The 20,789-nt window shown below is 46.5% G+C and overlaps 8 protein-coding genes across 8 annotated transcripts; 4 read left to right on the top strand and 4 right to left on the bottom strand.

The window, feature by feature from the left end:
* Window positions 1-3,311: 3,311 nt before the first annotated feature.
* Window positions 3,312-3,776, bottom strand: EYB26_002562 (uncharacterized protein; the record flags this gene model as incomplete). Its single annotated transcript, XM_054261867.1, has 1 exon — window positions 3,312-3,776. One exon carries the CDS (start codon window positions 3,774-3,776, stop codon window positions 3,312-3,314), a length of 465 nt encoding a protein of 154 aa, XP_054117842.1.
* An 807-nt stretch (window positions 3,777-4,583) lies between these two features.
* On the top strand, window positions 4,584-5,126 carry EYB26_002561 (uncharacterized protein; the record flags this gene model as incomplete). Its single annotated transcript, XM_054261866.1, has 1 exon — window positions 4,584-5,126. The coding sequence occupies one exon, from the start codon at window positions 4,584-4,586 to the stop codon at window positions 5,124-5,126; it is 543 nt and encodes a 180-aa protein (XP_054117841.1).
* Window positions 5,127-6,218: 1,092 nt separating this feature from the next.
* On the top strand, window positions 6,219-8,178 carry EYB26_002560 (uncharacterized protein; the record flags this gene model as incomplete). Its single annotated transcript, XM_054261865.1, has 7 exons — window positions 6,219-6,473; window positions 6,527-6,620; window positions 6,679-6,878; window positions 6,931-7,004; window positions 7,059-7,723; window positions 7,781-7,854; window positions 7,915-8,178. The coding sequence occupies 7 exons, from the start codon at window positions 6,219-6,221 to the stop codon at window positions 8,176-8,178; spliced, it is 1,626 nt and encodes a 541-aa protein (XP_054117840.1).
* Window positions 8,179-8,298: 120 nt separating this feature from the next.
* EYB26_002559 (uncharacterized protein) lies at window positions 8,299-11,521 on the bottom strand (the record flags this gene model as incomplete). Its single annotated transcript, XM_054261864.1, has 5 exons — window positions 8,299-8,460; window positions 8,512-8,709; window positions 8,763-11,063; window positions 11,117-11,228; window positions 11,304-11,521. 5 exons carry the CDS (start codon window positions 11,519-11,521, stop codon window positions 8,299-8,301), a joined length of 2,991 nt encoding a protein of 996 aa, XP_054117839.1.
* Window positions 11,522-12,796: 1,275 nt separating this feature from the next.
* EYB26_002558 (uncharacterized protein) lies at window positions 12,797-14,241 on the bottom strand (the record flags this gene model as incomplete). Its single annotated transcript, XM_054261863.1, has 2 exons — window positions 12,797-13,638; window positions 13,974-14,241. 2 exons carry the CDS (start codon window positions 14,239-14,241, stop codon window positions 12,797-12,799), a joined length of 1,110 nt encoding a protein of 369 aa, XP_054117838.1.
* A 1,448-nt stretch (window positions 14,242-15,689) lies between these two features.
* On the top strand, window positions 15,690-16,280 carry EYB26_002557 (uncharacterized protein; the record flags this gene model as incomplete). Its single annotated transcript, XM_054261862.1, has 1 exon — window positions 15,690-16,280. The coding sequence occupies one exon, from the start codon at window positions 15,690-15,692 to the stop codon at window positions 16,278-16,280; it is 591 nt and encodes a 196-aa protein (XP_054117837.1).
* Window positions 16,281-16,749: 469 nt separating this feature from the next.
* Window positions 16,750-18,175, bottom strand: EYB26_002556 (uncharacterized protein; the record flags this gene model as incomplete). The annotated part of the gene is made up of 3 exons (XM_054261861.1): window positions 16,750-17,468; window positions 17,525-17,803; window positions 17,887-18,175. 3 exons carry the CDS (start codon window positions 18,173-18,175, stop codon window positions 16,750-16,752), a joined length of 1,287 nt encoding a protein of 428 aa, XP_054117836.1.
* A 603-nt stretch (window positions 18,176-18,778) lies between these two features.
* EYB26_002555 (uncharacterized protein) lies at window positions 18,779-20,200 on the top strand (the record flags this gene model as incomplete). Its single annotated transcript, XM_054261860.1, has 3 exons — window positions 18,779-19,491; window positions 19,548-20,112; window positions 20,162-20,200. The coding sequence occupies 3 exons, from the start codon at window positions 18,779-18,781 to the stop codon at window positions 20,198-20,200; spliced, it is 1,317 nt and encodes a 438-aa protein (XP_054117835.1).
* Window positions 20,201-20,789: the final 589 nt, after the last annotated feature.

Below are 20,789 nucleotides of genomic sequence, written 5' to 3'. Positions count from 1 at the left end.
AGGTGATCACAATCTGATAGAAGAACATGTTAGCAGAATACTGACTTATTTCTTCGGTCTGGTACCTTGGTTTGAAATACGATAATTTACCTAGTCAGATAGTTCTGGGGTTAATATCTAACTCGAATCCTGGTTCCAGATGAGGGCAGGATAAGTACCTCGTAGTGATATCTAAACGGAGCAATCTTTCAGCGGTTTTACTACCGTAAACACCATCGCAGCGGCATCTCTAGGCTCTATCTCAATCCACGACGCAGATTGTGCTTCCTCCCAGCCAAATGCGCTATTCAGCGCCGCCGTCCGGGTTGGTCATAAAGCACGCTCACGCTGGGTAGCCGACACAACCAAACTGCATAGTGCAGGTCATTCGGGGGTTTTCAATCTGAATGGCCTCCGTATTAAACCGCTTGGAGAAGTGCCGCGCGGACTAATATTGGAAATTGTTGCATGGGAGATACGTGACTCAGAAGCCCAAAATGTTTACAATACTTGGTTTGCTTATACTAAAGAGGGTTATCAAGATATGGAGTACTATGATTTGACAATGTTTGGAGGGTCTTGGGGACAAAAAGTTAATATGGTTGAAATCTTTATCCGGGCTCCAGATAAGGACCAAGAGGGGGTGGATTGGACTTTTTGTCTGGATGATCTCGATATTGAGTTCTTGGATAGGAGATTAGACGAGTAACGAGGCTAGGTGGGAAATGAGTTATTGGTTTTTGTGCACAGCGTCCCGCCATACTGCTTACTGAGTGTGAGACGGTATGACAGAATTAGTTTACAGCTATCCCAAATATGTATGGTAAGCGCAGCGCATAAATCTACTCTTATACAACAGGAGCTTGCGAATTTGTTTGGGTTTTCGCAGCCATGCGTTAGGTAGTTCCCGCAAAAATAGGTCTGGACGTTGCGTCGATCTACCGCTGAATATGCCATACTGGGTGGCTTCTTTACAGAAACTTCAAAGGACGATTTTTCGAGTAACGGCTCTTCGCACATAGACACACTATATCTTGGTGACGTTTCACCCTTGAACTGGGAGAGCTCAATCATCCGGTCGGCGTATCTGGAATCCGATCATCAGTGTTTATACCCCAAGCTGGTGTGCAGGGCGTGGTTATGGCATATACTAATAGCGTTCAGAATGATTTCTACATGGGTGAGTGCAACCTGTCACAATTGCCCGATGTTGTATTGTCAGCCTTGCCTGATGAGTGTTCCCTCCATGCTGAGTCGTCCTTGTGTTGATGGACTTCCAAATTCCTCGCATTTCCCCGACTTCACCATTCCAATCAAAACATTCGGGAATTGAATAATCCATAACATACGATAGCTGTGGTGAGATGGATGTGCACCTTGGCGCTTGAGGAAAGGTGCTATTTTTTGTAGGGGGTTCATCGCCCGTGGCGAAAGTAATATCCCGCATAGTATATGTATTGGCCATCACGCCTAATGCATATATGCGTGTCTCAGCACAGTTTTTAAAATGTGGCATAGTAAGGAATACACAAACAATCTTTTATATATACATAATATAGTAAAAAGCCACCAACAATCTCCTTATATGATGTAACCTCACTATTTTGAACCCTGCATACGGCCTAGATTATATTGGCGCACTATTCATACATCCTGGTTAATCAGTAAGTATGTGCTTATTTTAGCAGGATTCTAGAGAAGCCACCATTCGGCCGCACTATTTGTGATGTGTAATAACAGGGAGTCAACAGTATGATCCAATACAGCCGAACTGGTTGATGACGTGGTAAGACATACATAGAAGGGCAACAATATGGTTGCCGATCAGCATTAATATATTATTCTATAGTTGGCTATACACATCTTGTTCTCTACAAGGCTACTAGTTAAGCGTTTAACCAGAATTAATTATTGGTTGCTGGCGTATCCATGGTGGTAGAGAAATCAATACCAGCTTAGGGCTAGTGAAAAAGTATGGCTTCATTTCTATCATCAAATAGTGTTCCCATGACGACATACACGATTTCAATGCATCTGCTGAACAAAGAAATTCAATGATATTGACGGTATCGGGGAGATTTTAAAAAGAATCCTAGCAATATCACTGTGCCATCAATATCCCTGCAGAATGTTTATTAGTATCAAGTACCTACTTATCAAATCCAAGATGATGTATATGTGCCACATTTTGTAGTCTACGCCGCGAAGATGGATTAGATTATAAAAGACGGTCATCGAGGCGTCCCGTGCATAAAGAATTGGGCTTTGACTGACTGTGAATCACCATGAATGATCAAATTTCTTCCATGATTTTCGACGGTCTTGAGGATTATAAAAGCGCATATCGGAGGAGAAGCCAGAATCGAGTGGCTCAGCGCAAGTTCCGTATGTAAAATTAAATAGTTGAAACTCTGCAATGTTTAGACTGACCAACCCATGGGTGCGAGAAAGAAGGCGCAACGACAAGTTGCTTGCTGCAGAAGACCTGAAGAAATTGTGATGTCAGATAACACCAGCAAGACGATAGACCAAAGCAGTTCTGAATTTCATGCTCTGAGCGATATACTTCATGATATGAGCGTACAGGAATTGACAAACGAAAATCATCATCAGCCTAACGTCTCTCGCACGAATATTTACCTAGAGAATTCTCCGAGACAGCTCTTTGGTAAGTGTGCCAACGACATTTTTAAATGATCTCTGCTCAAGGTAGAAAAGATTCCACTCACTTGTATGCTCAACAGAGTCTGCCATTGAACAATCAAGTGAGTCACAGAATCTTGGCCATGGCGTACGCTAACACCCCTTTGCACTCGGCAAGCTCCTCTCTGGTCTAAATCATGTGGAAGCAGAATGTCAAGAGACTCTGAGGAAGAGTCGAACCTACATCAATAAACAAGGTCTTGTGAGAGGGTCATCTATTACTATTACCTCGGGCGTATACCGGCTAATCATGGGAGTTGGGTCTGCAGGAAGACCTTGAAGTGAACCAAGCCACGGCTGTAGTACGAAGCCAAAGAACACGGATTTGTGACCAAGCTGCGGAGCAGCTCGAAAAAACCATATCATGGTACGACTTCGGTGTTTCTCTCGGTATCCTGGTGGCCGATTCATACTTAAGGGAACTCTTAGTAAATGCTTCTGCGAGTTTTCATAGTCGAAGATTCGTCGATATTTCAGACAACACAGAGCAATCCTATTGGGGCCAAGATCAGTAAATCAAGATAGAATTGATACGATCTGTTTGTTTTATTGTTCTTTTTTTTTTTTTTGCTATGGGATAAGGATAGATAGTGCTGATGTTGAAGAAAAAGTTACTTCAGATGTCAGAATCAAATCCTATAATTTGACCGAATCACAACACCACATCCTTTAATTTCCCCATTCTTCCTCTTCTCCTTCATCTCTTCGATGATATCCTTCTTTTCTTCATACTCTCTCCTAGCCTCTTCCTTCTGTTCAGCTGTGTACGCCTGTGGTAGTATCGATGGATTTGGTGCCCACCACTGCTCTTGAGGTACCGAGGTTCCATCGGAATTGTGAAATCGGGCTTCGAGTTCCTCGTTGTATGGAAAACGATCCATAAACGCTTTAATCAGCCGGGGCGGTAGTCCAACAGCATCGATAACTTCATTTTCTAGATTGAGGGAGCGCAGAACGCCATCTCTACCCAATACCAGACGGCTTAAAGGGTCTGTGTGCACTTTGCTAACAATGGAATTTATTTCTTTTTGGTCTGGATGGTTGTTTGGATCTTGGCCATAGTGAGTGTATATGGACGCAGCAGAACAAGACATAGTTTGGTGTCGATATCCACTCTGCGATTACTGAGAAAGGTTGTTCGAGGGAAAATATGAATAGAGTAGTTTGTTGAATTCAATACAAGTTTAGGCAACAGGCAATTGCCACAACGCGGGGAATATTGGATTCCCTGCAAGGATTCTGATTTTGGTAAAGATTCGTAGGGTTGCTTCCTATTCGCTTGACAATCATAACGCTGTATATGCCTTTAGGCTAAACTTTTTGAAGAGAAGAATACGCAATGGTAGCGCTTGTTCATGCTCTTGATCTTATTTTCTCTATCAAGCGTCTGTGTTACGAGGCCAACGCACATGATATTATTGGGGGCTAGTAAAGAAGAGATGCTATGGCAGAATGGCTACATATCACCACCACCACCAGTCATTTCCATGACTGCATACACGGGTGGCATCTAGAGATATTACACTACTCAACAAAGCTATTTTAAGAGTATATCAAGATAGTCATAGAGTTTGGAGTCGCTTACTCTCAGCGCATCCTCATATCACTGCGGAATGGGCGCGTCCCAAGCAGTACATAATAAATAACGTTCTAGTGCTTACCATGCTTCCTTTGCCTATGGTGGTTTACCATGCTTATAGTGCTTCCTGTGCTGAGGATGCGATAGTACACTAGCTGACATTCTCAAGCAAGCATCGGACTATCTCGACAAGATGTGTATAAATACATCCTCGATTGACCCGCCAAGACGTGTAATTGCCATTTAACAACACCAATTTCACAAGCATCATCAAAGAACATTTGCCCCAAGTTGAATTCCAACAAAATCCTGTCTCTCAAAAATGCCTTCATATTCATCTACAGTACTGGGTCTGATGACCGCATTATCGCTCGCGGTTCCCCAGGTACTTGCTATGTCCACGAACAGTTCCTCACATGTCTGGGATGTCATTTCCAAGCTGGAAACAGACCCTGATGGGTATCTGCACATTGCTGACGACGGAGTGGCACGAGCGTATGATGCAAATGATTCTGTTACTGGCTATGTCGCCTTATCTAACGACCAACTTATGGAGTTACTCGCGAACCTTCCAGCGCAATGGCAATATGAATTGGATCACCTATACTCCGTATTTGATGGTGTCGATGGACGTGATGTGAACCAGACTCAGTTGCTCAACCCTCCTGCCTCGCTTCGGCGGGACCGTGGACCTACCAAGTCTCAAAACGAAAAGCGGGCAGTGGAACCTCTCCTAGAGAGACCGCAACTTGAATGCAAGGACATTACTTGCTTTACTCCAAGCGCCTGTACATACAACGGTTGCACTTCATGTACGTTTATAGATGGAGTTGGAGAGCCATATTCTCCTGGCAGGTGCTTCTAGGGGCTTTCTAGTAAGCTAAAGTGATCGCAAGAGGGATACCTGGACAGGAATACCAAAGTCGATTGAAAACTGAGCGAAGAGTGGCGTCCTGCACGTAATCGTACTCAACGAGGCCTTCCAAGAGTCCATTTGGCTTATTCTTTCGATCTGTGACAACGACGCGCGAGCCTTGAAATATCTCCACTGCAATGTATCTGGCAATAAGACATTCCATAATTGCTGGTTTGAGATGTATCGAAGAGAATTGATTTGAATAAAGAACAGGTTGCTGAGTCGTTTACTTGCCGCTAGAAACGCGAAGTTTAGTCATCCATCTGTAGAGTCCAGAAGAACGTGGAACTGGGACTGTAGTGGAGGCCCGTTTTTACAACAGAAATGACATGCGAGATTGATTATCTTGGCTGGAGTGATGTCTATTCTGCCAAGGTCTACGCTACGTGCTCAGCTAGGTATGGTATGATTGGTATATACTATATAGTAAGTAGATGGACGACTAGCTAGGGTGATAACCAGAGCAGGCATCACGTGATGTCTAGTCGCTTGATGTCCCCAACCCTAAGCAGCCCTAAGTCGATCAATCCAGCTGACTCGACTCGACATGTAACGCAATCCCATCTCTTGATGGCAACATGATTTCACACCAAAAGTATGCTTGAATTTCTTAACGAAAACTCATATCATTGGATCAGCATCCGCCGTCTCCCACGATAAACATGCCTACCTGCATATACACTTCGCTCAACTACCCCCAAAGCACGCAATCTGTCCCCAAACACCAGCGGAAGAAATACTTATTGGCCGCGCGACCTTTATGAGTCTATTTTGCCAAGTCTGATATGATTGAAAATATGCTGTTGCGCGGAGATCTTCTAAGAAAATGATATAGACTTATTGACCCTGTCAAAGTCGAGAGAGGGGTTTAGTTGCTTAGCTCTTTGGGCTCGTCGAGTATTTAAGGGTCAATACAATGGCCTCTCGAATACCGATACCATGGTAGTGGTTCAAGAGTAGAGAACAGAAATATACACAAGAAATAGGCCCTCTCTTGGAGATTCGGGATCCAGATCTGATAGTAGAAGATCCCTAACCATCATGGCCGGCAAATCCGATCCACCACCGAAATACGATACATTCGTATCCAGCTCCATCGAATCTGATGATGAGCGTACCACTTTTTCCGAGCGAGAAAACCCATTTCAAGATCCAGAAGTTGCTGAGCACTGGCGGCTTACATATGAAAAGTCGCAGTATGAATGTCGTCATGTATTTGATCCGTCGTTGACGTGGTCGGAGGAAGAGGAGAAGCGGTTGATTCGGAAGCTGGATTGGAGGATTTGTCTTTGGGCGGTATTTATTCTACTAATAGAAAGATTGGATCTATAGTTGACTGACCGAGAAAGTGTGTCATGTTCTTCGGTCTACAAGTTGATCGGAGCAACCTCACGCAAGCGGTCTCTGGTACATTTCTCAAGGATCTGGGATTGAATACCAATGGTACCATCTCCAACTTCCCCCATATAAAACCTGCCAATCACTAACTCTGGTTGTATAGACTATAACTGGGGCAATATAACCTTTAGAGTCAGCTTCCTCTGCGCCGAACTCCCATCCCAACTCATCTCCAAAAAGATTGGTCCAGACCGCTGGATTCCGATTCAGATTACTTTGTGGTCTGTTGTTGCTATTTCGCAGTGTGCCATACATAGTCGAGAGACGTTTCTTCTGACGAGGGAATTGCTTGGGCTTCTCGAGGTAATACCCTCACTCGCCTAGGGCTACAGATGTTGTGCTAATATAAATAAAGGGAGGGTTCATTCCGGATATAGTTCTCTGGTTATCGTATTTTTATACGTCAAAGGAGCTGCCAGTTCGTCTTAGGCAAGTTCTTTCCCAATTCTTTTTCCAGATAGACAGAAAATTAATGATAGACAGCTTCTTCTGGGCCACCCTCTCCGTCACTGGAATCGTCACCTCCCTCCTCGCCTTCGCCATTTTCCACCTCGACGGCGTGCATAACTGGGCCGGCTGGCGCTGGCTCTTTCTCATTGAGGGCGTAATCACCCTCTCCGTCGGTCTTGGTTCATTCTTCATGATGCCCGCCTCCGCCGTACAAACCAAGACCTGGTTCCGCTCAAACGGGTGGTTCAACGACCGCGAAGTCTCCATCGTCGTAAATCGCGTTTTACGCGATGATCCCTCAAAGGGTGACATGCACAATCGTCAAGCTATTACGCCTACACGACTCTGGAACGCGATTACAGATTACCACCTCTGGCCGATTTATATCATTGGGTTCTTGGCGTATATCCCTCAATCACCACCGGGTTCATACCTGACTTTGACGCTCAGGTCGGTTGGGTTTAGTACGTTTACGACTAATCTGCTGGTGATTCCGTCGAGTGTGTTTCATATTTTGACGTTGCTGTTGCTTACGAGGCTCTCGGAGTGGATTAACGAGAGGTCGTTGGTGGCTATGTTGCAACCTCTGTGGACTTTGCCGTGTATTATTGCGTTGAGGTTTTGGCCGGGCGTTATTGAGGATGCGTGGGGGACGTATGCTTTGGTCACTGTGCTGTTAAGTTATCCGTATTGTCATGGTATATCTATCCTTCCTTCCTGGCTCATCTTGACTAAAACGCTAACTAGTTTTATAGCAATCGTCGTAGGCTGGATATCTCGCAACTCAAACAACGTCGGCACTCGCTCCGTCTCAGCTGCTCTATACAATGTTCGTCCCCTTCTCCCCTTCCCATCCTCTCACACATAACAGTATTAACAAATGATATAGATGTCCGTCCAAGCAGGCGACGTAGCAGCCTTCTTCGTCTACCGCGAAGACGACAAACCCAAATACCACCGCGGAAACACTAATCTCCTAATCATCAACTTGATCGTGATTCTGGTCTTTATTTCGACAAAGATATACTATGTATATGTGAATCAGCGTAGAGACAGGATTTGGATGGGAATGTCGGAAGAGGAGAGGATGAGGTATATCAGGGATACGAAGTTGCAGGGGAGTAAGAGGCTGGATTTTAGGTTCGCTCATTGATTTCTATTACCAAGGTCTGATCGGAAGGACGGTTAAGAATATTCACTTTTATATTTACAGTTTCACTCGATATGTACAACTAATCGAGCCTGGGATTAATATTTTCTATTGTACAAAAGTCTAACAATCAGGCTCTGCATCACTTCCACCTTCTTCAACAGCTTCGTCCATAGCATCTGCAGTCAGATTACCCTGATCCGCTGAGTCGTCTCTCTTGGGATAGTTGATTACTTTCCATCTAGCTGGTGCTGAGACATCTTTCACGTACTCCGACATGGCAAACTGAGTCATCGTTAGTTGTAATCATGTCAAATGCGAAAGGATGAGACTCACGTAATGATCGTTCTTTTTCATGGTGACTACCCACGGCACATTGTCAAAGGTGACTGCTCGAAGGCGGAAGTATGTGTTGTCGGGAATCTTCTTGACTTCTTGCACAAAGCTGTCAAGGTCATGGGTTTGAACACCGTTAACTGCAGTGATGAAATTCGTTGGTGACAACCCGTATTGGTATGCAGGCGAACCGCGGCTCTGTTCAAAATTAGTCAAATGAAAGACTTCTATAGGAAGTAAAGGGGACGTACCCTTGCGCTGATATAAATCTCACTATGAAGTTTCGAAATCTGCTGGCGCACAGCATGATGCGGCTTCTGCAACACAGCCCCGCAAAACACCACTGCTCGATCCGTCTCCAAATCTTCTGTCGGTACGGTATGAACCTTGACGTGCATCTCCTGGCCATTCCGGACAATCAACGCGTCAAGCACTTCGTTATCATACATGATATCAAACTCCGAAACCCGTGTAACGAGTTTGTTGTTAAGGGTGAGAATGATGTCTCCCTCTTTCAGAGCATCTGCCCCATGTGCGAATGACGGGGGCGGACTGTCTAGTTTCCTGACCATGAATAACTGATGTCTGGATGGATTGGCTTCCGCCACTTTGTTGATCCATTCCTCTGAAACACCCATGATACGTGCTTGGCTCATCTGGATAACATAGCTTTCCATGTTCAAAATACGTAGCTTGGGAGTTTCGCCTTGTTGGATCTTACTGATTATGGGGAAAAGAGATGGCGTTGCTAGACCGAGATGATACTCGACATCCTTTTGTGAGTTTCCTGTCCGCTCACCCAGATAATTCAGCCAAAGGGCTTGCACAATGCCGTCTTCCCGCAGCAAGACACCTGTAGTGCATTGGCTACTTAGTCCAGTATCCACTGTAATAGCATCAAGATTGATAGCTCTGTACCGTGGAGCCGAGGCATTGGCGGGAATAGCAACGGTTGTGATATCGGTCACAGTTGTCTTGGCAACGACGATGCGGAGGTTCTGATTGAATCCAACAAAGATTGTGTCTTGGCCTTGCTTTATATTTTCTGTACTCAATCGCGCACTTTGGACAGGTGCCTGGACAAGACTTGGGTCGTATTGCAAAATACTGTAGTTTTGCAAGGGATGCATGAAAATGACTTTTCCAGTAACAATAATCGAATCCGCCACTGTCATGTTGATATCACACAAGTCATACGGAACAATAGCCCTGGAAACAACAACAAGACCCTTTTCTGCATCAATGACCAGACCATAACCGGTTTTCTTGGCTTGAGGGAAACCATCCAACTTCAAAGGCATGGTGCAAGACACGCGGACAAAGCTGCGAACAATCTCAGCGGCTGCGGTTTGACTGATCCCATCTAACTGGATAAACTCGGCTTTCCTAGGAACCGGCGGCTCGGCAGGTAGCGGGCCGGCGATATCAGAAAAGTCCCATAGACCGGTCTCGTCATTACGGACCGCAAGAGACATCTTCGGATGCCAGTGGCGATCAAGGTAGATGATGGTTGTCCCTCGGGTGTGAAGATCCCGAATATGTCGGTAGGAGATGACGATCTTGGAGCGATCTGGAATTGTCTTCATCACTTCGATGAATTCTTTTAAGTTTGGAGTCGGCCGCTTGTCCACAGAATCAATTATCCAGCCTGACAAAGTATTCTCAATCTTGAATGATCCTGCTGCCTCGCAGACATACACACCACGACATGCGATAGCATAAAGGCGAGCCTGCTGATAAGACAGATCATGGAATGTACCGCCAGCAACGCTGACGAAGCGGTCCGGTGTAATCGCATGCAAGTCTCCAACAGTGCAGTCTACTTGAAGGTCCTCGCCGCCGCGTTGAATCAAAAGTCGAATTGACTGCTCCACATTCGAGTCCAAAATATCATCAAGTCGCACAAACTGAGTAAGTAGCTCTCCATTCACTTTCAACAGGACATCTCCTTCTTGAAGCTTTCCATCAGCGGGACCTTCTGGGAGAACAATATCCGCCACCAACATTCCGGTTTCTTTAGGTACTGCTTTTCGGACATAAGCTTCCCATTCCGGAGTCAAGCCAAGACGACGACATTCGTCAAAGGGCTTGATCATCCACTGTGTTTGGATAGTGCCACGTGTAACCGGCTTCCCCTCTTGTAGACACTGCAACGCTCGCAGTGGACGGCCAAGTGGCAAAAAGTAATCTGTAGCAGCACCGTCCGCACGACCACCCGCCTGAAGAGCAACGACATGACCAGCGACGTTGACGACAGGACTACCAGAACTTCCACCACTAGCCGCAGCAGCGGCTTGGATGTAGTTTGTGTTGAAATCACTGTATCCTTCACCGTACTCTGGCGCGTTTCGGTCTAGTCGACTGATGACGCCTGACAAAATACTGAGCTTCTCCCCGGCATCGTTACCGACAACTCTGATCTCAACGCCCACTTGTGCTCCGTCGGGATTCAACTTTAGCTCCGTCATATCCATGTACTTGATAGCCTTGGGATCGAACTTGAGTATACCAAAGTCGTGGACGGGATCCCGATAAACGGGGCGAACATCGCACTGTCAGAGCATTAGTGATACTGCTATCCTCCAATATGGTTGAATGAGCTTACCTCTTCATGGTTATCAAAAATACAATAACCCCAAAACGGTCCCGCGCAGACCACATGCCTATTCGTAAGAATATACCCCCGTTCCGCATCAACCACAAAGCCCGTAGCCTGGCTACACATGGACATGTCTGTATCAAACGAACACGTCTGACAAAAATGAATCGAAACAACGCTTTTCACTACGGACTCAATAGTCGCCTGCCATTCCGGCGAATCCGCCTGAGCTGTGCCTAAGGCGACGATGGGTGTGATATCCTCGCCATTTTCGATGTCGTATACAGTCCCGTTTGCAGGTGTCTCGTCGCCGGGGGTGAGGATGGTGGACTCGGGTTTGAGGTGTTTCGCTGGTCGGTCAGATGCAGAGACTGGGCTGTGTTTGCGCTTGATGCGAGCTTCGCCGTTCATGTTGGATGTATTGGAGGATGACGTGGATGACGATGTCGTCGTCGTCGTCGTTGCACTGTAGTATCTATGGGTTTGTAGCTGATTCTGATTCCGCGAGAAGAGTAATCCGTGAGTCAGGGCTTGCGCGGATATCGAAGGTCTATAAGAAGAGGACCGAGCAAGCTTCCAGGGTGGTAAGAAATTTATGCACGACCGAGTTTGAGCTTTTGGAGGTGCGAAACCAAGCTTGTGACTTGCGCGACGCAGAAAAGACACGGACAAAAAACCGGGTTTGGTCGAATTTGAAGCTCTGATGGGTGGCGTCACAGAGAGCAGTACAGCTGCGGTGGAAGACCGAAAAGTGAAAGCTGGAGCAGAAGAAAGGATGTTCGTCGCTGGCCCGCGCGTCGTCCTGAATGAAACGGGGGACATCCACAACAATGCCAATGACTACCAAGTGCCTCGTTCGAATAACAATAAGACCGAACGGATCGAATTGCCTTCTTGTCTAATTTTGTGGAGGGTGAGACTAGAGCGGCGCGTGAGCGATGTAGTCAGGGTCAGCAGAGCCACCACTGGAAGCTAGTGCATGGCAAAATTTCTGATCGGTGATCTCCCGCCTTGGGCCTGGTCATGCTGATTGGATAGACGATGCACCCTGGGGTTCTTTTTCTACACCAAGCGAGTCCTAGCTTTAGATATGAAAGAACTGTGAGAATTAAGTATGGATAAATCATAAAATGTAGAGCGTGACTACTTTGATCTGCGCTAATGTGTAAAACAAGAATGGATCGAGACTCCGCACCACTTCACAAGATAGGCAACATATAGAGAAGAAAAAGACAAAATGCAGGTTTATATATCCACATGATATAGCCATACTCTCTAGGGTGACAACCGTGTTGGTTATATATTGTACACTGTATAGGGGCAAGTAAAGTACAGACATAAAACGCTGTCCATATATGGCTAGCGGAAAATATAATCATATCCCGCACTTTTCATGTTTAACACACTGGTCCATTTTTCAACACCGCCGGCACTAACAACGTCTTGAAATCAGTAAAAGACAAGATGAAGCGGTCGTCTCTATTAGGAGACCGTTTGAATGACGCATATTGAGGTGCTTTCGGCCAAGGAGGGAACTGCCGGATTCCTAAGTCCTGGTACCTTTATGGTCGTAGGTGAGTGCGAATCGAACATAACCGGATGCCGTTCAAATTTTTACGCGCGCCCTGCGCGCAGCATGTATAGTAGGCGAGGTGTCCTTGAAAAAGGCATTGCTTTGTATGCCCGTCACACAGCAGTCTCGGCAGCCACACCTGACTGGCTAGGCCTTTGCTGGTGTGCTACAGAAGGTCGAGGAATACCGGCAAAAAGCTCATTCAATTTCGTATACTGCTCGTTGAGATTGCCCATATGCGGCGGGGGAGTAAGAATGGCCGGAGCCGATGAGACTGGTTTCTTGCTGCGGTCAGTAACAGAGGCGAGATAGACTAGGTTGCTTTGTAGGCGCTTCAAGCACTCTACATATTCCTGACTGGGTTTCCTCGGGGCGTCACTTGAGGTGCTCGCCGGCTCTGTGGCCGACCCTGGTGATGATGACTGCTCGGGTGTTGTTGTGGAAGGTGCTTGTGGGGCACCACCAGACTTGCCTGCAGCTTGGAGATTGAGGAGTTCCTGTAAAAGCGCAGAATTGATGTCAAGAAGAGCAGTGACGCGAGCTCGCTCACGAGCAGCAGCGGCAGGAGACTGGGGAGCTGCTTGCTGCTGTTGCTGGGGTGGTGTCTGGTTCGCCTGTGGGGTTGCTCTTTGCTGTTGTTGTTGTTGTTGTTGTTGTTGTTGTTGTTGTTGTTGTTGCTGCTGCTGTTGCTGCTGTTGAAGTTGTTGCTGCTGTTGTTGTTGTTGATGCTGCTGCTGTTGCTGCTGCATTTGTAGTTGTAGTTGTTGCTGTTGCTGTTGCTGGGCAAGCAGCATTGCAGGATTGGAAACAGCAGTCATATTCTGTGATGGCATCTGCATCGAGACAGTTGCTGCGGTGGCAGGGCTCTGAGTGTGCGCGGGTGAGGCAGAAGTAGTCGGAATGGCAGTCGGATGGTAGGGAGAAGCCGAAGAGTAAGCCATGTTGGCATGCGGAGCTGTGGTGGAGAGCCTTCCGTTAGTTTGCGTGTCGTATAGCCACGAGGCACTTGGTGGATACAGATGGTGGATACAAGCCGGGATGACATTGAGGTAACATGGTTACTTGAGACGACGCATCATGTGCACACATTGATTGGCCAGAGAAACAGACGAGTAGGACGGAGTTAGACAAGCCAAGCCAGTCCTGTTCAAGAGGCTGGAGTGGCTGTAAACACGCAAGTCGACGCAACGCCATGACCGCAGTGAAAAGACGAATCAAGAAAACAGGAAGGACGAAGCCGGGCCGCTAGAACAACAAATAATCAAAAGGAATGAAAGGATCTTAACTTACCAACCATGTTAGCCGGCATCATAGCTCCACCAGGGCCGGAGGTTTGGATCTGCATGGGGTTGAAGGAATGTTGTTGCATCTGGCCGGGACGTGCCTGCGACGGTTGTTGCATTTGCGGCGGATAGGCAGCCATCGGGTTGGCAGCATAGTAGGGGAACTGTTGATTGTTTGGATTTCCGGGCTGGACAGGATAGCCTGCAGTGGCAGCCAACATGGGATTAGCATGCTGCTGCATGGTAGTAGGATAGCCAGTGGGGTTGGAATTCATGGCTGCCGTGGCAGATGGTATGGATCTGTAAGTGTATGGAGCGGGACGATCTGGGAACGTGTGACTGTGCTTATTCTATTTTTGCTGACGATTGTTTGTTTGGCGTAGCATTAGGTTAGACGCTCAGGTACGGTACCACAGTTACAATGATAGATCAGAGTTTGAGCAGTAGCAACACAAAGCGAGCAGTTGGAGTCGCGAGTTAACGAGCAGTGTGGTCAGGCAGGTCAACGGTCGGGTGTACGGCAGACTGACTCGTTGACACTAAGGGAACAAGGGGGGGAATAAGATAAAAAGGAAGGGATGTGATTGGCGGAGTGAAAAGGAGCAAGGATTTTGACCGGGAAGAATTGAAGTGAGTAGAGACACGGACTAGCTCGTTGACACAGCGTGGGAGATTTGTTGTGATGCAGTGGTGGTTTAGGCAACGGAGAGCAGACAGAAAGAAATCTCGGAGCGGGCAGCGGCTAGGCTGTTTTGGGCAGTTCCAGCGCCGGCTCTTGGCGGCGTCTGCGCTTAACCACGCTAACCACGCTAAATCGGGCTAATGCGCGGACTCCGCACGCCACTCAGCTTCTGATTGGTCCAGAGGGAATTGCCAAGAAGCACCAGCCCGACTCAATCTAATCCATGGTCCGCCCTATCTACATATCTCCGGTGTCAATGTCGCTCTACAGAGTGCTCCATAGATTCCAATACGTTGGTGGATTCGATGCAAAATGGGCTTTGTTACTCCGTCTTTCCCAATCTCCTTCGTTGCGAGATCTGGAAGCAGACTGGTCCAACCCCAATTCGAGTTTGCCTAGTCAGATGGGCGTGTTGCCTGAACCTTTTTCTACTGAAGCCGGGGGTCCTTACGGTCGAGATTGCTCCTACGTGATCAGTCTCAGATGTATCTGCGAATTCTGCCTGTCGAGAATGACCTCAATTGCAAACGTACTCTAATTCGGCTCAACTCAATCCGTACATCAATCCAGGGTCCCGGCATGAACAAGCTTTAGGTAATGATCACCCTCATCCATGGATCTGCCTCCATGCATACAATGCGGCATCGGTGCCTGCTCATGAACCTTGGGTCATTCAACACCACCATTGCCAACATGGCCCTTATCGTCTATAAGACGAGAGGAAATATCCCTCTCGGAGGTTTCTCTTCTTTCCTTCTTTCTTCACACGCAGCCCGTTATATCGAGGATTACCAATACCAAACACCGCGTTTCCGCTTGAGCTCTTTGACATACATCTCCAATCATTCCGAAGAAGTTTCCACCATTCAACGTTCTGACTGCCAGTGGCTCAAAAAATTTGCCAAGGCCAAAACCAAAATCAATCTCTAGAAACCAATTTGCGAGGATAATACCCGCCGAAACAAATCACCGGAACCAATCTGAATTGAAAACATCCAGCTCGCGACGCAACGCAACCTGTTTCTCACTGCCTCTATCAACATGGCTCGTGTCTCTCGATTCATCGAAGATTTCGATCTTACCTACACTGCCACTTCCGGTCACGACAGTCAAATCACGTTGGCCGACGAAACGATCCCCCTGGTCATACCGACCAAGTCAGTGGCCAAATCGAAGACCATCACCAAGACCTTCGCGGAAGCTTTCAAAGCTGTCCGAAGCATGTGTACCAACTGCGTTACCAATTACAAGCACCATGTCTGCAACCTCGGCCAGAACGTCAACATCGCCCATAATGATAGTGAAAACGTCGAAGCCGGCTCGATCTCTTCCTCTTCATATGGTGCTCCCATGACTTCTGAAGCAGAACTTGAACGACAATCCAAACGCTACAATCTGCGCGCTATTTACGGGCTTTGTCCCGACAGTGAATCATCCACCTTTACTGCATATACGGCAAAGAAACAACCAACCACCGCCATCACCAAAGTGCAGGCTACCGCTGAACCGCGAACACCTGATGCTCCCACCGTCTGGGCTCAGGCTTTTGATAAATCGGAAATTGAAAGCATTGAGAAGAATACCAAGGCTACTATTGAGTTTCTCGGTATTGAGCTTGAGATTGAGGTTTAAGTCAACGATGACTTGCCACGAAGTTGGACGAATGAATGGCGAATGAAAGGATAGATCCCCGGTGGACTATCATCACCCATGCATGCACGCCTCAAAGGCACTTTTTTTTTTTTCTTTTTCTTTTTTCAAACCTCTTTTGCAATATGTTCCGGAACATCTACTTTTGTCACTTGGCCAAAAATCATGTTTCCATTTTTGATGCGCATCAAACTTTTGTCATATGAATGTCCTGTTTTGAGAGCATAATACCCCGTCAACTAGATTGGCATGTTTGTTCGATTATCATGATACCCAAGCTATGTACTATGGATAGATTTGAATGACCTGAGGCGAGGTTTGCTCCGAGTGCCAATACACAAGAACCACTCGGTTTCCCTCTCTATGTGCCGTTTGCACGCCTGAATGGGCAGGTTGATGAATTGATTTTTTTTTCCAACGTGGAATCTTGATCTCTTCGTAAACAGTCATCTTAAGACTTGCCCTTCCTTGCTTTAAACTCCTCCACAAACTTCCCCGTCTTCGCCCTCGGCACAACGATAATCCTCACCAACTCATCCACAACCTCCACCTTGCCCCCCGACAAAACCTGTAACAGCGGCAACTTCTTGCCAACTTTTATCAACCCACCCGTCACAGTCTCCATATAACAATCCACCGTCGCAGACTGATATTCCTGCTTCGTATCCCATGGCAACGGGAGCAAATACTCCAAATGATCATGAAGACAATCCATCTCCGAAAACGCTTTTATAAAGTCTGTCTGCGCGTCCATAGGGTACAGGAACATAACGGGAAACACCAGCGTACTCTCTGGCGACAATGGGTCAGGCGTCAATGCGATATGCGCATCTTCCATATCCGGTTTTGCGTCCGTTTTGCGCACGCGGATTTGTCGTGCTTCCAAGGCCGTGGACAGCAATAATTTCTCCTTTTGTTTTGTTTCTGCTTCCTTTCTTTTCCGAGCGGCGATTTTATCGAGGACTTCTTTTCGGGCGGTTATTTTTTCGGAGACCTGTTGTAGAGATTTGTTGTTGGGGTCGATTGCTAGTCCTCTCACGACGGTGTCTGTGGCTTCGGCGATTTTGTCGAGGGCCAGTAACGCCATTGAGGAGCGGTAGTAGGCCTTGACGTTCTTGGGGTTGACTTTGAGGGCTTGCGCGCAGTCTAGTGTTGTTGATCTATAATTTTCTGCTTCCAATTAGCTACATTCTCATCAACAAAAGTAGGTGGAGAGGAGAACTCACTCAATTCCAAATTACACAACGCCCTATTCGCATAACACGCCTCCCTAGCCTCCTTCAACATCTTCTCCTCCTTTTCCAGATCGGTTGGTTTCTCCCATTTATCATCCTCCTTTTTCACGTTTAGAATCGCAATAGCCTTTGTATAAAACTCCTTTGCATCCGTCCAATGCTTCATTTTGGCGGCTTCGTTTCCTTGTTCTCTAAAATTGAGCGCGACTTCGCCTCGTGTTCCTTCGTATTGGAGGGCGCGAATGGCATCGAGCATGACGTTCTCTCCTTCTACATTCCATCGACAATTATCAGCATATATTTTCAACCTGGAGTGTATGCAATCCGGGGATATGGAGTTGGGGAAGAGGTACCCTCATCGCCGGCATTCTCCAAATCCGTCATAAACAAGGGCGTCTTCTTCATCATGTCCGCCAATTGATCGGGTGTGTATGATCGAATCGATGCCATCGCAGGCGGTAATTCTGGCGCCAGCGGGTCCGCATTTTGCACTTTGTCTGGTATTATGGGGAAGGGAATGTTGTCGTTTGAGAAGAGCGAGGGCGGGATTGCTTGTGACGCTTCTTTCGGAGCTGTCGTTGTAGATGGTGGTAGCGGTTGGGACTCATCGTAGTCGTCGGGGAGTTCTTCTATTTGACCCATTTTTGTAGTCTTCCAGCGATATTCACTTTCGAGAAGGAGAAGAGGAATAGGTAGTAAATTGAGTTGAGAGTTTTAAATGTTGCAGCGGATAAAAAAAATATTGTGATAAGGATATTTTCCCCGCGGAAGAGATACCGGATGCAAACAGGACAAATATGTGGCATAATCAGACCCGATATTCTGATTGGTTGGACGAGTCGCACTGTATTAAGCAAGTACGTACTACTTAGTTAACTTGTGGATAGGAATTGGAATTCCCGAGAAACCATGACTTCAAACGGATTCTGTGTTGCTTCGCATCTCTATTTCCTTAACTCAGTGGCCAAGACGAAGAGAGCGCCGCCTGGTGTTCCATTATCCCCTACTTTGGGGGCTTGTGTAATTAGCTATGCCGTTTAGGGATATTAGTAAGTTTTTGTTGGATTTAAGGCCTCCGATTGGCCTCCTCGGGCGGCAGGGGCCCGCTGATATCAAATGAAGGCCTCTCATTGGCTAGAGTAGTAGCAGAGGCCCGTATCAAAAAACCGGCAGAAAATCTCCAGCCCGGAGCCCCTTTTACAGTCAATATATTCAATTTGAAGCCGTACAAAGACGTCAAAAGGTATGGCATTGGCGCCTTCAAATATTGTTACGGAGATGTATCCGCCTGGTTCTGATCCCCAGCCAATATTAACAGGAAAAAGAGCCGAGGCTGTGGCTATTCTAAAGCAGATTCCTGAGGCGAATGAGGTCCGCTTTGAGCCCATACAGACTGATAAAAAGCGCGCTCCTAAGCTGCAAATTCCACCCTATATTGATATTATGGAGCCGTATCAAATCTTTAGCCTATTCTTTACCGAGGATTTATTCAAAGTTCTCGCTGATAATACAAATATGTATGCGTACGCGAAACTATCAAAGAATATGAACCCACACCACCGAAATTGGCGATCAACAACACCTGGAGAACTCAAGGCTTTTGTGGGAGCTCAAATATATATGGGATTTACTAAGGAACCCCAGCTGAAAGATTACTGGGACGAGGAGAAGCATAACAAATCAGTTCATGCCAACCACCCGTTATCTAACTATATAACGTGCTTCCGGTTTGAGCAATTGAAGCGCTTTTTTCATATATCTGAGCCCTCTGAGGTCCCCGGAGGCTTTATATCAACATATTACCGCCCGGAGCCTACGGAGGAAGAGGAATTACAACTAAGCGAGGAGCAATTGAGCGGTATCTGGTGGCATAAAGTTCATACCGTGTTTGATATACTGCGAAAAGCTTCAAAAATCTATATATTCCTTCGTCCAATATATCGATTGATGAGGCAATGGTGTGTAGCCACGGAAGATCTTCTCACACATATAAAATGCCTAATAAACCAATCAGCCAAGGCTTCAAGATATTCGTTCTTGCGGATCATGGTTATTGCTACTATTTTTACCCGGCAAGCCGTACAAAGGGGGTTGTTGAGGTGGGAATGGCAAAGGAGCTTACTAAAACGGGCCAAATGGTGTATGAGCTCGTACAAACGCTGCCAAAGGACAATAAAACATATGATTTGTACCTTGACAACTACTTTACTAGCGTTAATCTATTCAAAGCGCTTCGAGAGATACAAGTTGGGGCTCGTGGCACTACTCGGCCTCATAAAGAGTTCCCCAATCTGCTCAAAAAACTCAAAGATTTGGGGTCATATATCCCATATCACAAAGTTTGTGCTATCCCTGTCAATGACGTTCTCTGCGTTGCATGGCAAGATAATAATATTGTCCTTGCACTCACCACAATTCATACGGTTGATCAGACAGATGATTATATTGAGCGTACGCGCCGAAGGCCTCAAAAGACCTCAACAAATGGCCCCCTGGTGCATAAAGAATTCGGCGAACAAGCGGTCAAAAATATGCCTATCCCACGCTTTATTGATGATTACAATTCCCATATGGGAGGGGTGGATATAGCCAATCAGCATAGAGCAGTATATGATACTCATATAAAAGCTTTTCGCTCATGGTGGCCCTTATGGAACTGGTGCCTAGATGTAGGCATTGTCAACGCCTATAAAATTCATTCTGTACGTTGTAAAGAACTGGGAATAGCTTCACTTACCCATTCCCAGTTCCGAAGGCAGCTTTCTAAGTCGCTTTTACTATTTGCTCCTCCAATGGCGCGCTATATGCAGCCGACAAGCACAAAGAAACGCAAGACAGAGGATCTACAGCCTCCAAAACCACAGAATAACACTTCCTTACCACATTTGGTAGTAAAAAGTTATTTAAAGGTTCAAAAACGCTGTATTTGGTGTCTATATAAGAATCCTAAGCGTCAAACCGGCCAAAGCCCGTCATTTACGACGTTTATATGCCAGGCCTGCGACGTGCCACTTTGCCGGCCGGAGACCGGAAGAACGTGCCTCCGGAACTTTCATATGTGTTAACCGTATATATCTAACCTTTTGGGATCTGGGAATAGCTTCAAATTTGTATTATGTGTTAAATATTGATGTGTTTAGGGTTTGATACATTCTCCTAGTAATTTGTATGGGGCCGCGAACACTAAAAAAAATAGGCGGTGAGAGACACCGAGGGCGGTGATACCTGCTAGCCAATCGCATATCAAGGATCCCTA

The sequence above is a fragment of the Talaromyces marneffei genome, chromosome 2 (genome assembly GCF_009556855.1).
Source record: "Talaromyces marneffei chromosome 2, complete sequence".
Classification (NCBI taxonomy): Eukaryota; Fungi; Ascomycota; class Eurotiomycetes; order Eurotiales; family Trichocomaceae; genus Talaromyces; species Talaromyces marneffei.
The sequence above is the reverse complement of the archived record's forward strand: the minus strand, read 5'-3'. Positions and strand labels throughout refer to the sequence as shown.